The sequence below is a fragment of the Halichoeres trimaculatus genome, unplaced genomic scaffold (genome assembly GCF_033239565.1).
Source record: "Halichoeres trimaculatus isolate MK-OKI-2021-1 unplaced genomic scaffold, fHalTri1.1 fHalTri1_scaffold_1, whole genome shotgun sequence".
Taxonomy (NCBI): domain Eukaryota; kingdom Metazoa; phylum Chordata; class Actinopteri; order Labriformes; family Labridae; genus Halichoeres; species Halichoeres trimaculatus.
This window is the reverse complement of record NW_027437179.1, coordinates 15,278,936-15,297,113: the sequence shown is the minus strand read 5'-3', so window position 1 is coordinate 15,297,113 and position 18,178 is coordinate 15,278,936. Positions and strand designations below refer to the sequence as shown.

The window sequence follows — 18,178 nt, the reverse complement described above, 5'->3', positions numbered from 1 at the left end:
TGGCACATTTCCAAAGATTAACTTTTTCATTTACAGTAGATGAATATGACATACTGTGAGAAGCAGCATGGATGGGTGGTGACAGTGGTGGTGGTTCTGGTACACCAGGGTTAACTGTTCTGGTGTTGGGAGCCCAACTTAACGAAACACCAGTGACAGAAAGTGGTTTTAGGACTTGAGGCACTGGGTAGTGGGGGACCATTTAGTACAGGTAGTCATTCTGGTAGATGGATTCTTCCCTGAGCACTCTTCTGAAAGCACAAGTATGTGTTTTGCTTAAGTTTACAATATTAAAGTATTAAATGTAGTTCAGTCGTGAATTTTTAGGAATAAAGTTGTAAACTTGTGAAAAAATGCATTGTAGGCCTTGTTCAGTCTCTCCCCCGCAGGCCTGAATATTTAAAGGTACAAAGTAGGGTGTAAAATGGAGGAAGACTCTAACTTCTGTGACTGGTGGCCCTGTTTTATTGAACAGCTTTTGTGAAATAAGCTTAAGTAAGCTTAAACAATCTTTTGTTCACTGAATTCCAGGGGATGAGAACAAAAAGAGCACAGTGAACGATAATCCCTTTGAGTCACCCATCGCATCTCACCTGCTAAACTAGTCAGTCCATCGTTGAACTGACTTAAACTCACTGGAGCTCAGCTGCATGGTGAAAAGACGCCTCCAGTTTACATGCAGTCTACTAAATAGACAATTCTGCTGCACATCTGCTAAACAACAAAACAACGTCATTTGCCAAAGGATTTAATGGCTACTTTTCTAGAAACAGCTCTGCTGAGATATAAGCTACATTACAAGTCACTAAAGCTAAACACGAAGTCCCCATTACTTCTACTGTGTCAGACATCCCAAGTAGCTCTTTTCGAGCTAAACATGCCATCACCTGAAATCATATCACCTAAAACCTTGATAAAAGTTTTCATGTACAGTTATCGCCATTAGCCATGCGTGCTTAAAGTGTTGCAGGAAGTTTCGCTCACGCTGACCAATAGCGCTCCGTTTCGTCATCTAACTGGGCGGGGTTTAAGACTCGCGTCGTTGATGACTTCTCGCGATACAACGGTTGGTTGACTGTTACAGGAGATTTTCCGTTTGCTGCTGTGTGACGGACAGATTGTCAGCCTGAGTTGCTGGGAGAAATGGCTAAAGTCGAGCTGACACCGCTCAGAGCCTGGGATGACTTCTTCCCTGGCTCGGAAAGATTCTCTAAACCAGATTTTAAAGATCTGGCGAGGTGGAACAACAGAGTTGTCAGCAACCTGCTTTACTATCAAACAAATTATTTGGCTTTGGCTGTTGTCGTCTTCCTAGTTGTGGGGTGAGTTGCATATGCTACGATATAATACCACTCTACAGTTAGCTGTGATGTGTGTCCTTATAGAAGCCGGACTTTATTCGCATCGAGTTTGTCTTCATTTGATATGGTATAGCCTTTAACGCCGTCTTGTTATAAACTGCGACATAGCCTACTTTAAGGGATTTAAATGAGGGTAGAGACAGGATATCCTGAATCTTTGTGTACAGTTCCATCAGTAACAGGAAAATAAAAGTTAAAATGCGATCACTTAATTTTACATTTACAGCAGTAAATAAATTTTTATTTTGTGTCTTTAAATTTTGTAAAAAAAAAAAAAAAAAAAAAATGTGTGTGTTGCACTAGCTCAGGGCATAATAATCACCATCATGTTGGTGTCCAACTAAAAAGCTGTTCATGGCTTTTGACTGAACAAAGCTCCTTTTTTTGCTGTGAGAAAACTCCATAAAAGGTCAGATCATTGACCAAGAGGTTTCATCTTTCATCTAAAAACCCCTGGCTTTCTTTGCACTTCGATTCAACTAAATCTCGGTTAACTAAAAATAGTCATGTCCCGTCATGGTCTGCCCATCATTGAGCTGTCTGATGACATGTTGTTGCCATGGATTCAAAGACCCCCCAAACCACAAGTCCAGTCAGCTGTTACAGCGTAAAACCGTTATGTAGTAGAATTTTTTTTTAGGAAATATTGATCATTTACCCATTATGCCTCTGAAATGAAAAATCAATCCAGTTCTGGATAGAAATTCACCTGATAATTTTTTGTTCATGTCTTTAAAAACCTTAACATGTTTTCTGTATTCAGTTTTGGAACAGTTCAAACACGCTTCTCGATATTTACCTTGTTATTTTGTAATAGCTGTAGGCACTGTGTACAGCTCCAGCCTGCGAGTCTTATTTCATTCAGTAATAGTGTCACTGGTTGTCCAGTGAACTTTTTTTTTTCTGTTGTAAAAGAAAATTATTTGCTCAAGGTAACATAAGTCAACATGACTTTTGACTCTACAATCAATGTGAAGTCTCATGAAAAGTCATTACTCAGAGGAAACGGGGCAGTGGAAGTGGAAAATGCAAAAAAGATGAGAAAAATGTAAAGAGGATGCAAAAAAAGAAAAGTTTAAGACATTTGCATAACCTTTTTCAGTGACCTAAACCACAGTGTTCTATTAGATAACCCACGCAAAGAAGTAAAACTAGAGGTTTGTTCACCATTTCCACTGATTTGATACAATGGTCTTTTTCAAGGGACAGAGCTCGTGGTAAGGGCAGGTAACTGTTCTTATTAGTTTGGACTGACAGTATTCTACAAACATTCAACAATAAGTTGCTTTTGTTTGGTATGAAAGTCATTATTACTCAAGCACAGGTCAGTTAATCCTAAAATTGCCACATTATTTCTTTAGGCTGCAAAAACTTGTTTATATGATCATTAGCTAATCCTGGATGTGAAGTGTGACTTCGGTATAACGTAGATAGGTATTTATTCTGTTAGATATAAGTGAATTTACAAATGAACATTTCGAAATGAAGTCTGACCAATATTTCCCCCAAATAATCAAATAAAATTAAATTTATTATACTTGAAGAAATACATATTTTTCTATTCATAGTTTGTCCACCAGGGGGCACCGACAAGTTAGTTTTTCTACTGTGCTGCTTGTTTCATTTTAAAACAGCAATTTTGTAAAAGATGTCCTGTGCCCAGAGGTAGAAAGTTAGCGTGGTACAAACAAAAGTCATGATGATGGCAATAACGATATTGTTGTTGTTTTCCCCTAGTGTTAACAAATTTGATTGTTTAAAAAAAAAAATAGAAGAGCCTTTTTCCTCAAGTATCTTGAAAATAATACCAGGAATTTGACTCCAATTTTAAACTATACTCTTTCTGTACAAACATGTATGAATAAACACTTATTATCACAAATAGAAACAGAAGTTAAGTAAAGAATGAAAAACTTTTGTAAAAAAACAAAAAAGACTAAAAACTTGTACACATTTAAGCTAAACAGTGCAATGAATAAGGGCGTTAAAGAAAAATGTGCAGCTTGCAATGGAAAATGAATGTGCATAGGAAAAACAGTCAAGAGGCTATAGTTGTGCATGAGGTATATGAAGTATAGTTTTATTACAGGCGCAATTGTTCATCAGTGTGATGCCCTGTGGAAAGAAACTGTTCCTGTGTCTTGATGTTTTGATGTACAGTGTCCTTTAACTTAGATGTGTAGATTTGTGAAGACTACTACTAATTACTCTCAACAGTAATCTTATTAATATATTATTTTTTAAGAAACTTAAATATTTTCTTTCTAAAATGTATTAGTGTATTATATTTCTAGAGAAGGAAAGTTATTTTAGTAAAACCGAACTTAGATGGACCTCTCTGTTCTTGTGTCTTGTGTTGCTTCCTGCAGGTTCATGAACCCTCTGGGGATGTTCACAGCCATTTTTGTGGTGTCGGGCGTTTTTCTGGGTTCAGTGTGGGCTGGAGAGAACAGGGCTGCAATCAACAACTTTAAGAGGCAGAACCCCACAGCGTTTCTGATCGCTGTTATGGTGGCCAGCTACATGGTGATCTCCATGCTGGGGAGTGTCATGGTGTTCATGACTGCGATCACTTTACCCCTGTCATGTAAGTTTAAAGATCATATGAAGTATTATAAAAAAAACTGAAGCATCAAATTTCTCATAAAACCAACAAAATGTGTTTTAATTGAATTGAATTGAATTGTTGTGCTTTGCCTTATCAGAGTTTGACCGTCTCTTTCCTTTCTGTTTTTCAGTGATTTTGGCACATTCCTCATTTCGCCTTCGCAACATGAAAAACAAACTGGAGAACAAGTTCGAAGGAGCGGGACTGAAAAGGTCACCGATGGGGCTTTTGTTGGAAGCCCTGGGTCAGCAGGAGGAGAACATTCTTAAAATCCAGAGTTATCTGGAGGGGAAACTGAAAGAGTGATTGGACTGCAAACATGCACACATCACCTGACCAAAGATCCTTGATTCATGGATGTAACACCGTTCTAAGTCTTGCCGTTTAACTCTGAGTTGTTTCAAATACAAGTGTGTGTGAGGGTGTGTGTGAGAGAATGTGTCTGTGTGTTCAAAGAAAAGAGAAATTTGTAAGGCATTTATTTTTGTATCTGTCACTCCACTCAGAACTTGTCAGGGCACTTTTCCTTAAATGGTAATGAGGGCATCGTAGCGCCTCACCTTTCTGCTATGCAATTCATTCTGTGCAATACAGCTGCAGACCTCTCCTGTATGAAGTCTGCGTCTGATGAGTCTCACAAACAGTTAACTCTCAACTCAAACTCTGGAGCAATGCAAACATTACTTTACAACAGAGACTGAAAAATGCAAACTGAACACAAACACTGCCAAAATATGTGAATATTTTCTCAACCTATATAACTCTTCTTAAGCCAAATCCTGTTTTCACTGCTGATTGACTTAGTGCTTGAAATGCATGATGCACACAAACATTGGTTGATGTTTAAAAAGAAGACACCAAAGTACTGCAGGGTCTCAACCCATGTCGATCAGTATTCCTCTGACTTAAAAGCCTCTTTAGGGGCCCCCTGATGTGGCTGTGTTTCATTTCCTCTTCAGTTAAAAGGGACATAAACCCATTTATTTCTGTATTTTTTACGTATGTTTGGATACCTGCATCCACTGGCTTTTAAAACTCAAGGGCTCATGGACACCATCTGTCCATAATCTGCTCTCTTTGTGGTGTCACAGTGAGAGTCGTCATGGTGATAATAGGTGCCCCCTTACCTGGTAGATCCATCTGCACCTTCTGAGCCACCCCTTCCTCACAGCTCATCTTCCTGTCATTGCTTTGCTCATGTTATGGCTATATGTTGTTCTAATCTGTGTGTCCCTCCCCCTGCAGATAAATCAAATGATCAGTCTATGAGGTTTTCCTGCTTTGAGGCTGCTGCCCTCAAAAGGGGAGAGACGTTACAGACTGAGCACTGCGGCCTCTCACTTTGGGATTATGTACTTCTGTTGTGGTGTTTTGTTAAGTCTTTGTTTAATACTTAAATATGATTTAGTTCATAACGTGTTTTAATAAAGCCAATGGTTTTGATTGCTGATAGTGTTTTCTGTGTTTTTCTTTGGATAGTTTTGCCTTTGTCCGTACACAAGATGACTTTCACTATTCTGCCTTCACACACTTGTCGATATCACAAAGAGTGGTTGATTTGTGGTTACCGTTTCACAGATCCCACAGAAAGTTGCATGTGCAGACGTGCCTTCAGAAGATAAACACGGAGCATGATCAGTGTCTTCAACTGGCTGTCCTGGCATGACTTCGGTTTTGCAGCTGGATAAAAATCATGAAGAAAAGAACATGGGTGAATAATTTCACAAGCTAGTTCTACTTTTAGTTTTCTTAATCTGTTACAAAAAGCCCATAGATGGAGTCACATCCCCTATCATTTGGTGCAGCAGATCTGACCCGAAATTATGCCTCATATTGTTTAGTGTGTGGCCAGGCCTGACATGGGGGCAGTGTGGCACACCAGAGCAGGGACTGGGGGTGAGAAGAAGCTCATCTGCATTTAAAGAGACATGTTCTGGAAGAGCATGGAGACCATCATGAGAACTATACCACCACCTTGTTTAAACTATTTTATCTTGGAAAAATGACAGCGTAAATTGCGGGTTTTGTAAAGAAATACATGCTTAGGGTAATGTTAATATCAAGTAAAAAAGCCATGACATAATAATGGCTTACTACAGCGAAACCTAAGGTCAAGGACTGGGTTGAAGTGATGCAGATAATTTATTCCATGGAAAAAATGAGGTACTTGCTCAGATTACAAGTGGATACATTTGAGGAACTCTGGCAAAAATGGATTGAGTAACAACTAAGTTGCATTTTTAATGCATTTTATTTATCATAGTCAGTTTCGTTGTACTTGTTACAATTAGAATAAAGTTCTATTCTATTGTATTCTATTCTATTCTTATATATTCTAATCCATTTTATTCTATTCTATTCTATTCTATTCTATTCTATTCTATTCTATTCTATTACTTAAAAGTTGGCTGTCATCCCTTTGGTTCACGCTACAAAGTCCAAATTGTGAGTGTTACTCTTATTGTTATTAAATGTTTAATTGTTATTATTGTGTTATTTTGATGAATGCCATTATTATTACAATCTAGACAGTACTTTAGGAGCTGTTTTTCATTTTAATTAAAAAAATCTGTCTGTGGATATTCATGTAAATATCATTTTTCTTAGTTGAGATTCTTAAGTTTTTATATTTATTTGTTTTATATTTTAATGATTACTATTGTTTTACTACTTTTATTATTATTTCTTCACTTATTCTTGTCTATGTATCTATTATTTTTTGTCCTTGGTCCTCTTTACAATTTATTTTAGATGTTTACCAAAAGGATATTTAGCTGAAGGTCTAAAGGAACCACATGACAGACTCCTTGACTGACAAAGAAAAAAGTATATATTTATTTTTATTTATTTATTTTTGTTTTGTATCTAATCCATGTTATGACTGTTTAAAGTAAACATAGAGGGAGAGAAAAAAGAAAATAATGTATCTAAGATGTATTGAATAAGTGTTATAATGACACAGTATTTCAACAAAAAGCAGATTTTTTTTTATTTTTTTTTTAGAAAGAGAGAGACAGGTTCTGTTAACTGGTTTCTACAGAGGTCAAAACCTCTTCTGGTGGTTGATTTACATTGCATTTTGCCAGGATGTGGTGCAGACATTTCATTTAGATAACAAGGAGATGTGTTAAATGGTTTAAAGGTGACGTGATATGTCCCCTCTAATAGGATCCTTTCTTTTTTTTAAATGATCTGGATCTAGATACAGATCATGTGACTGAATCTGGAGCATACTCCTTTTTTACTCCCTTTTCCCCCTGCATAAGACGGAAATCCACTCAGAGTATAGCTTCTCCAAATTTCACTGACTCATTTTTTTTACAGTGACTTACATTCACTCATTTGAAAACATGCTCAGTATTACGTTGAATCTTTTTTTTATGACTTCTTGCACTAGTGTCGTGTGGCTCTTCAGCCTCACTTTGGCTTGACCTGAAAAGCTTTCACCCTTCGTTCCACCGTAGTGATTTATGTCCTTTCCTGCAGCGTTTCGTCTCTCCATAACATGCAGCTTGGTGGGAAGAGCAGAGGCGCTAGTGGCAGTTAACTCGAGTTAAGTCATGTTTCTCAGCACATAGAGGAGGCCCTTGTTTATGCTGCTGCAGCTGCTGTAATGATCCTATCGACACGTGTGCTAAAGCACAGCCCACAGTTTGAATGTTTTCTACTGAATGGATGAGTTACATCAGCCATAAAACCAAATTCAAAAGTTATAAAAACTTTATTCTTTTTCTCTTTTCTTCAGTTTGAAACAGTTTCAGAGAATAATCAAAGAGGTGTATTGTGTTTCAGGTGAGGGAAAAGGAGATAAGACTCCATTGTCTCCTCAGTGAAGTGTCAGATTGAACAGCCTTTCCTAATGACTGGCTGCAGCTGGTGTTCAGCAGCAAAGGAGCACAGACTGAGGGGGACAGCTGGATACAAAGCTCCCCCTCACGCTGCATCTGGTAACGCTGAGGCACTCTAAGTGTTTGAGACCTCCCATGAGTTTGCCCAAGAAGCAAAACACTGAAAGGCAACACAAGCAAATGAAATGCTCAACTGAAACACTTCTCGCAGAAAGGGATACAAAGTGTGTGCTTACTGGTTAGAGAGAGAAGGAAAGGAGGTGAGGAGTTATTGCATGAGGGGTCATAAAGTCTGCAGGGAAGAGAGTTCAGTGTAATTAATACCGGCGTGTCGTTCCCTGGAGTGCAGAAGAACAGGTTATAGCCCACAGTGGGTGTGGCAAGTTTTAAGGACTGGTTTGGTCAGTTTATGGCTTCAGGACACAAAAAAACAAGACTAGCAACACAGCAAGGCTTTGGAGGAGTAACACAGAGCTGCACAACCCTGCAGCAGGAGAGTGTTGGTTCTAAAACAAACAGACGTTATGTATTAGTTATCAGACGTGACCTGTAAAAGTCTAACATTTGCTCTTAAAAAGCTCACAAGAAAGAACATGTAAATGGCTCCATGCCTGGTTTCATGGTTACTTATTTATCATTTGTAAATAAAACGCTGATAAGACAGTCTTAACATGGAGAGTGTGTTTGTGTGATCTCTGACACAGCTTGTTCTGAATGATGTTAGCCTGAATGTTAGAAAGAGCTGCTCCTCTTTAATTTCCTTTAAACCTCACTGAGTTACCTGAGATGGTTAAAAAGAAGACATGACCTTAATTCATGGATTTGGATTGTGATGCTGTGTCATTCATTTATTCAATGAGCAACTGAATCAGATGTTAATTTCTTTTTATTTCAAACTAATCCAATTATACAAAAGACCAAGAACTGACTCAAAAAAACAATTGTTAACTATATATTACATGCTTTTAAAATACAAACAAATGTTCTTTAAAAGACAAAACTTATGTATTTACAACAGCATCATTTACATACAGCTTCATTCTCTTTAGAGAAATTAGAGCACCGGTCCATGATTTCCAGCATGGATAAAATAAAAACTCCTGCAGTAACTTCAGGAAATGAACAAATGGAAATGGTGTGGCAGAAGTATTTGGCTCATGTTTTAGTACTGACGGTTGAATACTTTAGAAATGAATACATAAATCACAGTGGTAGCTACAAACAATGCAACCATTAAACTTGATCAGAAGACTGCAGGGGGGGTCTTTGCACGTGTTTCAACTCATCTTTTCATGAGTTTAATCCTTCATTTAGATTAAGTCTGTATAAATCTTTGCACATTCCATCGCACTGCGTTCATTTCTTTGCGCAAGTGACAGAGCGGTCATTCTTGTTCACGTTGGCTCAAAATCCTCCTACAGAGAACATGGTAGTTCTTGTTTTTTTAAGTCAGTATCTCCAGAAAAAAAAACAAAAAAAAACAGGCTGCTGGGTTTAGTCCACATTCACTTTGGTGATTCCACAGTCTGCAGCGTGTTCTTGTATAGTTTAAGTGCACAAGAACCATCATCCCATATACTCACACTCCAGGCTTGGAGACGCTCCAGTGGGGTTTTGTTTTGCTTTAAAACTGTTTGGTAATTATGAGAGTACTTTGTCCCCTTCACATGCCGAGCTCCATGAAGGTTAAGTTACTTCATTCTTTGGATACTCTTGTATGGAGAAACGAGTAAGTGCAGTTTAAGGCACAGTGACAATTTGTCAGGGTAAAAAAAATAAACAGCACAATGACAGAGGCAGCTACACTATTGTTCCTGGTTTTGAGTCTTCGTGCCAATAAATTTGGTCATCTGGCTCCAGGTTACTTCCCATTTGACTGACATCGATGTAGGCCCTGCAAGGTCACAAGAATAAAAGCCATTAGTCAGGAGAAACCTGAATCGAGCATCTTAACAGTTTCAAAATAATGTGAATGAGTTAACCCTGGGCTCTTCATAGCATGCTGCCTTTTGTTTTCTTCAGGTTTTTGGTGTAAGCAAGACCCAAACATGCACTCTTATTCTGCATTATGCTTCATACGGTTAAAGTATGTTAATACAAATCTTGTTTCAAATCAAGAAAACCCAGGATCAAACATTCACAACCAATAAAACAGCAATATGCAAACATAAAGCAAAGGCACAACCCTCAAATGTGACATACAGGTGACCATTTCCTTCCTCTGCCACACAAGAGCTCCTCCACAACCACAAAACACCCAAAGAAAGAAAGAATGCAAATTCAGGAGCGGTAATATGGGATTAGGGACTTGGAATCTGTCTGTCATGTTTATGAAAAAAAAAAACATGCACCACCATCAGCGTGAGAACCATGTGGGGGAGTTACCACTCTCTTCTCACACCCTTTCATTTGTGCGGTGACTATTTTTACTTTCCTGGTGAATAGTGACAGGATCACACTTCTCCATGGGCCCAGCAGGGCCTTGCATCCTATCAAGGCTCCCCTGCTCAAATTCTGAGCTACAGCTGCCCAAAGGAGGGGTCAAAGGACCAAGGTGTTTGGAGGGACAGGGAGCTTCAAAATGATAAAAATTAAACCAAACTTTCTGAGCAGCAGACACGCAGAGGAATCTAACCAGGAGATGGCGGTATGCTTGAGGAGCAAGCCGGGCAGGCATGTTTTCTTTTAAAAGCCATGCAGTTACCTTTTACATGACAGTCAAGCATCAGTCAAACATCCCAAAAATTCAAGCTCACTTCAAAACACTATCAAGCAGGCTATGAAGTCACGATGCAGACAAACTGAAAGCTCAAAAAGCACAGACTCCTGCTATCGCTGTTTACTTACTATGAGCTACCTTTCACAAAGGACACCTTACTGAGCCTGAGGACTCTGGAGGGTTCTGCCTGTGCAGGGCTGGAGGCCACCTGCCTGAGTGGGCAGCCAGAGGAGTGGGAGGAAGAGGGAAATGAAGAGGGAGGGAGGTGGAAGAGGAAGAACTAGCAGGTTGGAAGGCACAGTGCCTCCGGCCAACAGGGCTCTGCCAGGGGCCCTTAAAAAGCTGGGAGGTACGATACCTACAAGAAAGCAGGGCCCAGTGGAGAGTTAAGGAGGGAGCAGAACTATTCTCAAGCTTTGAGGAGGGACTCACAACTGGCCACAGATCCTTTAATCCTACAGCTGAACCAAGACGTGGCAAAGCAGATCAATTCTGTCTGGTGTTGGAACTTATGAGCACGTTTGGGGAAAAAGTAAGACTGGCTTAGCAGAAGTACACAATAGTGTCAAACAGCAGGCCATATGGCTGGTGTTTTCTGTGGCAGTCCATTTAAGGTAATTACAAACTAGTGCTTAGCTCGGGGGATAAGGCGGATCAGGGAGTGACTTATTGGATAAGGAGCTGAGTTGAAGCAAAAGGTTTTTTTTCCTCACCTGTCGTGGGTGGGGTGGCTGTGGGTTACCGTGCTGTAAGAGTAGGACTGCGACGCATGCACAGGCATGTCATACTCCGACATGCCACTGACACTCATGTTGCTGTGCCAGTTTGCACTGGAGGGCACTGGGGAAAAGGGAGGAAAAAAAAGACACTTGTCAGAATATGAACTTGCTGCTTAAAGAAAAAACAAAGCATCAGGGATCGTAGATCAAGATGCAGTGACCAACCTGTTGAGTAGGAGATGTTGCTGTTGATGCTGTATGTTGAAGGCATGGTCTGATAACCCAGGCTCTGCTGGGAGCCTCTGTCGTAGTCGTAGTTGAAGGCTGCCTGCTTGTGTACCGCGTTGCGATGGTACCAGCCTCTCAAATGTTCAGCCACCAAAGCCTTCTGGATGTTCTTGCCGATCTGTTCATTCCTGCGGGGAGCTGGGCGATTCCTCGGTGGCCTCAGAGTGGCATACAAATTCTCTGACAAGCCATCTATCTCGTCATTGCGATAGTTCGAGTGCGTGGCGTAGTTGTGATAACTTGTGTGGTAGGAGGGATTAACATTATAGTGCCCTTCCATCTCATTCTCGTACATGTAGACACCATTAGAGTAAGGCTCTGGTTCTGTGTAGCCGGGGTAGCCTGTGACGTAGTAGGCTGTGGTGGTGGGACGGGCCCGTGGCTGGTAGGTGTGGCAAGAGTTGTCTGGCTGAGCCAGGTTGGGCATGCTGCCTGTGTTGGCATACAAGTCTTTTCTGTGTCGGCCACGAGCTCTTCGTCTGTGAGTCTGGTTGCCGGGGATTGAGTACTCCACGCTGGACTGGCTCGTGTAGGAGGAGCCGTCATCGAGGACCTCAGTGCTGTTGCTGCGTCGAGCTTGGAAGAAAGTCATGGCTTGCACCTGAGGCTCTGACTGTGTCACAAACTGAGACTGGGATTCAAGGCTACCGCTGCGCTGGCGAAAATGCTGCGGGGCGTCCTCTGACCTACAAATGGAAAACACTTTATTAAAGCTGTTGTTCAGTTTGCTCATTCTAAAACACATGTTGTCTGTTCATGAAGCAGAAGTTGTTAAAATGTAAGAAATACACATTTGTTGTTCGTTCGTACCGAAGCTGGGTGCTGCTGTAGGCGTTGCGGGTGAGAATAGGAGTAGGGGGCATGCTGCGGGCATCACGAGGCTGCCTGGAGGCCACTTTAAACAGGCTGGTGTGGCTTGATAAGGCATCCCGGTGACTGGGGTGAAGCGGTCCCTGGACTTGGTTGTAATGTAGTCTGGAACACAGGTAACAGTTTTAGATGTCTTTGCCTCTTTGGGTCAGAACGTTTTGTAACAGATTAAAACATCCACTCCCTTTCACCTCCTCCTAAGACTGAGGGACAAAACAAACCTTGATGCTGCTTCCATGCAACAGTGAGCTTTATGATTGCTTCAAATAAACTTGAAGTATTTATCTGAGGGTTACCCTTGTATGTCACAAACAGAGGAGAAGTAGCAGCCTGACACATTTTTCAGTCACTTTCCTGTCTCCCCACTTAGATTTGAAGTGTTGTCTGCTCCTCCACAGGCAGCTGCATGTTCTGTTCTGTCTATTTTTAAAGCTCATGCATCGAGTTGATAAGAAATAGATTGTTGGTGAGAGAGGAAAAAGAAGGGAGGAGGTGACTGATAGGAATGCAGCTCTCGATCTACTCTACAGGTCTGCACAAGCTCTGCGTTCAGGGCCTCTAAAAAACAACTCTGACACAAATACAGGAAATCAACCCTGGCTTCGGTGGATTTAGTGTGTACCTGCTGTCTGCGTGGTGGTCATTAGCAGACGGCCTCCTGTCACAGTTATAATGGATGTCCAGAGTTTCTGCATGGTGTGGTCTTGGGGAGTATTGAACTGATCTGGATCGCTGCCTCTGGGAAACAAGCTCATCATCTGGAAGATGACAGTTATTGTAAGTTATATTAGAACTCAGATACACAGGGAAAAGGTGGAGAAAAGCATCATCGGCAGAGCTTTGCCTGGACACTAACCATCATCCAGAGTGAAGCTGTCTGATAGTGAGCTGAGATCTGAAGGGTTGACCTCATCTGATGACAAAAAACAGAAATGTGTCCTTAGAGATGTTTCTACAACATCGGTTAGTGCTTGTATTAGTAATCGAATGACAGATTATAGCGATCGATAACTTCAGGTTCACTGGTCTTGTTTGTGACACACACCTGCCAATATGAGTGAGGCTCTCTGAGTTGGTTTCTGTCCCATTTTGATCCTGTAGCTGTTAATCTCCCTCTCAATCTCCTCCAGCTTCCTCATGGCATCCAGACAGTTATTTTTCCTCTTTTTCCTCACTGTCTTGCAGAGGTCTTCTTCATTGGATAACTTCATAGCTGCTTCAACGATTTTCTGCTGCAAAGCAAACCTGCTCTCCAAATTCCTTAGATATGGGTCCTTGAATGCAACACGAAAAAACACTTAAGAGTTAACGACAGCAGCGGGCTGAATAGAAAACTAAACATTTACAAGTTCAAAGACAGACAAAAAGACATCATTTAAAAATGTTCACTACAGCATGCTCACAGATTTTTACAAAAAGACACACTGCAAGTTGATCAATGAAAATTTTGCAAATGAAGCCCCAAACTACATTTTAATCTTGAGGCTTTGTTAAAAAAGTTAAATAACACACAGACTGAAATGAACTGTAACTAACAGATAAACTCACCTCATCATAAGGGAACAGGTCATCCAGCTTGAAAGCTGTCCCAACACGACGTCTAACTTGTGGAGCTTTCTCACCTGGCACAAAGGGATACTCTTTGGGCAGTTTTCCTGTAAGTTCCTGCAAAGACAACAACAACTTAGCTAAGGGTGTGTGGGTTTTGAACAACAGGGTAAAAGAACTGAATGTGAGACACTCACAGCTTCCCTCATGCAGATCTTCTTAAGTTCCTCAAGTTTTTGTGTCAGGGTGTCTTGAAGGTTCTTCTCTTTCTTTTTCAGCTCAGCAATTTTCTCTTTTTTCTGTTCCTCACTGACTTCAAGGTCAGAATCTGGAAAAACACATGGCTGATTAACTACGAGTTCACCATTAAATATTACAACATCCGTCAATGTGATGTGGAACAGAAGCCATTAGCTGATTAGCTCTCTGCTTACCGGCTGAGATGAGGCTACCATTACTCGCCATAATTAGCTGATCTTTGCTCTCAATGTTAGAAAGTTTGCTGATCCGTGGGGCACTGATCTCTGTGAGGTCCATGGCGATGTCAACTGAACTCCTGGTTGTGGTCATTTTTGACTGGAGGGGAGAGAAGAGATGGCGATGAGACAGGAAATGAGTGAAGAACCCGCAAAACGATTACGTAATGACACTTCACTGCAGTGGAGACAGCTCAACTTGCGCGTTCTGTATTTGAAGTCCTCTGACACAAACCAGTGTGTGCTCTATTCCTAAAAAAGCTCTGATACAGTGCGTTTTTAAGAGACAGAGTGGCTAAATAACCTCATTTAACTGCAGCTTTATATACTCATCAATCTCTGTTCCACAATGCTGATCCCACACCTTTTAAAGGACACTTTTTTTTAACAACACTACAACTCTGCTACCATGCTGCTTAACTCTTCACTCAGAACAACTCCCAGATATACTTAATTTTTTCACATAAAGAATTACTGGTTTTCACTTGGTCATTCATTTGACACCCCTTTTCATGCAAAAAAAACTATGATTTCACAGTGACCAGCTTTTATTTCAATCCCATAAAGTTTGGTCTAAATTGCAAATGTTGAATTATGTGTATAAAGTAAGAACTAAATTAAGCTCTCAGTTGGTTTGTTATGAAATCAGCATGTCTGTTTGTGCTCATGACCCTGCAGTCTCATGACTTATACAGTCAGCAAAGGGACAAATGCCAGTCTGGTGTATTTTCCATAAAAAAAATAAAATGTCAACTTTCACAGGAAAAATCCTGCTAAACTGTCTCCTATGGGACCCTGTACATGTGTGTCAGTATCTTTGTCTGCCTTGAACCCTTTCCTCTGCCTGTTTGTTGATGTTTTGGTTATTTCTGGACGTTTCTGGGCAGAGACTTAGCGTGTTTATATTGGCCAATCACAGCGCACCCAGTGCACAAGTGACTTTGTGTGTTGATTAGCGAGTGTAGGAGGCTATCCTGAGTGGCTACGATAGTGGATGTAGCACAGAGAAGAAAAATACAAACAAAGTGAAAAAAAGGTCAAACAGAAACAGAAAATTCCTGCAGACCCTATCTTTAAGGTAAATGTACCCTTAGTCAGCAGCAAGGGTGTAATGTCAGTCCTGCATGTGTACCATCAAGGTCGCTTCTGTGGATGCCTCAGCTGCACCAGCCCAATGTGACTTTAGGCTTAAAACCTCAGAACAAATTGTCCATCCAATAGATGGTAAACAGCTGCAACACTTTAACAATAACTTTAATCACATTAAAGCTATAAATAAATCATTTAAATGGAGAAAAAGATCACTCTTTGTCAGACTGTCACTCAGCACTCCTGCATCTACGCCTTTTGACTGAATGACTTCACCTTCAAACACCTGACACTGAACACAAGGTGTGTCAGCCACACAGGACAAACAAAATGAGCACAGCCCTCCTCTCAATTTGAGCACAGCAGTAAAAGAAATATTTGTTTGTTTCAAACTAAACCTTTGGCAGGCGATGTGACCAAAAGAAAGCAGACACTCACTTTGCTTTGCTTCCTGTCCAGGTAGAACTGGTGCTGGCTGATGGCCATCACCCAGATGGTCTTAATCAGAGAGTGGCTTGCATACCATGTGTGAATAACAAGACCGGCCTGTCCGAAAGTTCGCTTGGTCACTGTATTTCTTCGAGAGATAAAACAAACACTCAGTACTGATGTTAGCGGCATATCAAGTCCATGACGGCATACAGAGTCGAAACACTGATGGCACTTCAACAAGGCTTTAACTGAGGTCTTAAGAAAAGGTGTTGAGCAAAAGTTTGATAACAATGGAGACAGTAGGAATATCAGACACATTTACATAGATGTGATAACAGAGCTGGGAGCCCATGCAGGGGGTAAAGGGTCTCTTTAAAACTACAGAAAATGGTTCAGGATAAGGGCAGTGAAAGACAGATGAGAGCAGCTAATATGGGAACACCTCAAAAACTGGTAATGAACCTGGCAAAATGAAAAATACTGAAGCACAGTCAAGTCCTCTCTAACCTGTGTGGGTCGTTCACCTCCACTGCAAACTTCTTCTCCCGGAAATACAAATTCTCCAACTGCTTCCAGTGAAACAACTGTGGAAACAGAAAGGGAGACAGTATGGGGGGAAAGAGGGGAGGGAAACATAAAACTCTGTTAAGTACATAGCTCACACAGGCCTGTTGATTGAATGTACACAGAATGAAAGGTCGTTTAGCTGAGGAAACATACATTTGTACCAAAATGTTCAGCAAAGCAGGAAGCCTCTCAACATTTGGATACGTGTCGCAAAGAAACAATAACAAAGCTTGAACAACTTTTTAATGCTGCAGCATAATTCAACCTGTTTTGCATCGTTTTTCTGGTCAGCTTGCAATGAGAGAAAGACAGTCTAATTGGATGGGCTGATTAGTCAGGGCTGATTAATCACAACATTTTGAAATAGCTTGCATTGGCTGATGACTAAGCTCAAAAGGCCAATCAAAAAAATGTGAACAAATGATATCTGAAGACACTGCAGGCAGTCTCATCAGCATGGCTGCAGTCGAGTCATGTTAACATCACCCTAAATGATAGCATGTTTTTCTCATCCTGAATGACAGCAATTTAAATCAAAAACAATAACTGGCCAGAGCTCAATCTGAATTTTTGTGGTGATGTAAAGAAAAATGCAGACTACTGATACTTCTGACAAAAGTCACATTTTCAAATCTCTAACTCAACTAGAAAAGCACTCAAAAAAGTGCAGACCTCCACCAAGCATATTGTGATTGTCACCAACACTTAAGTCCTACTTTAATGTTATACTCCCTTTCAGCAGACTGTCTGCTACAATTTGGTGTTAGTTGCAGGTTTGTATGATAACTTGTTACCTTACAGTGTTGAAAATTATGATGAGCCAGTTCATATTTTATATTCTGGATCTTAGTGTCCATAATATCGACAGGATCTGGATCATCTTTTTACATCTGTCAGAAATTATGGTGACCTTGTCTTGTATTGTTTTGCAAAGCAATCTGACCATTTATTGTGGAGTTATACACTCACATGGTGAAAACAGCCCTATCTCACAATGATAAAGAAGCCTTTAAAAACATCCCGGATCCAGATGGTGATCCGGATCACCTCCAAAATGAAATCATTTCTTTCTTATCCCATTTTGAACATTTCCTGAAAATTTCATCAAGATCCGTTTGTTTCTTTAGATTGTGCTGTGCATGGATGTTGCGACGACTCCTTTTTTTATTGTAAGAAATCCAAAAACAACACAATAATGTGATAACAGCATTGTATATCTGCCATCAGTCGACCTGTTTTCTAATTATTGGCATCTGATATCACTCAACCACAACTTACTACATCAGCACAGACTACAAAGCAGCGAAACCAGCAGGCCAGACATGAAAGCTAACCAAAGAGCACTTGAAATGCAGCTTTAACTGCAGGGTCCAAATTCATGACAGACTACAGACAGGATATAAAAATATTCAGCTGTGGAGGAAAACAAAGACAGGAGGACCTGAGTGGAGAGAAAAGTCTGTTGCACTACATTGACGTGATGTGAAAAACTCTTTCCTGCTGACACTTTGGGCATGCGTATAATTCTGCACAACTGAGAGGCAGATAGTTATTCTACATCTAAAAAGTTCAAATTAAACATTGTGTGCTTTAACTGTGTAATGAGGTAAAGTTTAGAATTCACAAGTTTGCACATTTAGATGTTCACCAGAA

General features: G+C 40.5%; 2 protein-coding genes across 2 annotated transcripts in view; one reads left to right on the top strand and one right to left on the bottom strand.

Annotated features, from left to right (window-relative positions):
- The first annotated feature begins 1,085 nt into the window (after positions 1-1,085).
- Positions 1,086-5,369, top strand: arl6ip5a (ADP-ribosylation factor-like 6 interacting protein 5a). Its single transcript, XM_074672968.1, has 3 exons — positions 1,086-1,322; positions 3,731-3,948; positions 4,100-5,369. The coding sequence occupies exons 1-3, from the start codon at positions 1,144-1,146 to the stop codon at positions 4,273-4,275; spliced, it is 573 nt and encodes a 190-aa protein (XP_074529069.1). The 5' UTR covers positions 1,086-1,143; the 3' UTR covers positions 4,276-5,369.
- Positions 5,370-8,745: 3,376 nt separating this feature from the next.
- frmd4ba (FERM domain containing 4Ba) overlaps positions 8,746-18,178 on the bottom strand; it is a 39,566-nt gene continuing 30,133 nt past the window's right edge. Inside the window, 14 exon segments of the mRNA XM_074671117.1 lie at positions 8,746-9,711; positions 10,665-10,801; positions 10,804-10,894; positions 11,250-11,376; positions 11,481-12,229; positions 12,354-12,518; positions 13,036-13,171; positions 13,270-13,326; positions 13,459-13,687; positions 13,962-14,078; positions 14,159-14,289; positions 14,396-14,537; positions 15,965-16,103; positions 16,466-16,542. Coding sequence (XP_074527218.1) covers position 9,711; positions 10,665-10,801; positions 10,804-10,894; positions 11,250-11,376; positions 11,481-12,229; positions 12,354-12,518; positions 13,036-13,171; positions 13,270-13,326; positions 13,459-13,687; positions 13,962-14,078; positions 14,159-14,289; positions 14,396-14,537; positions 15,965-16,103; positions 16,466-16,542 — 2,298 coding nt within the window. The 3' untranslated portion in view covers positions 8,746-9,710.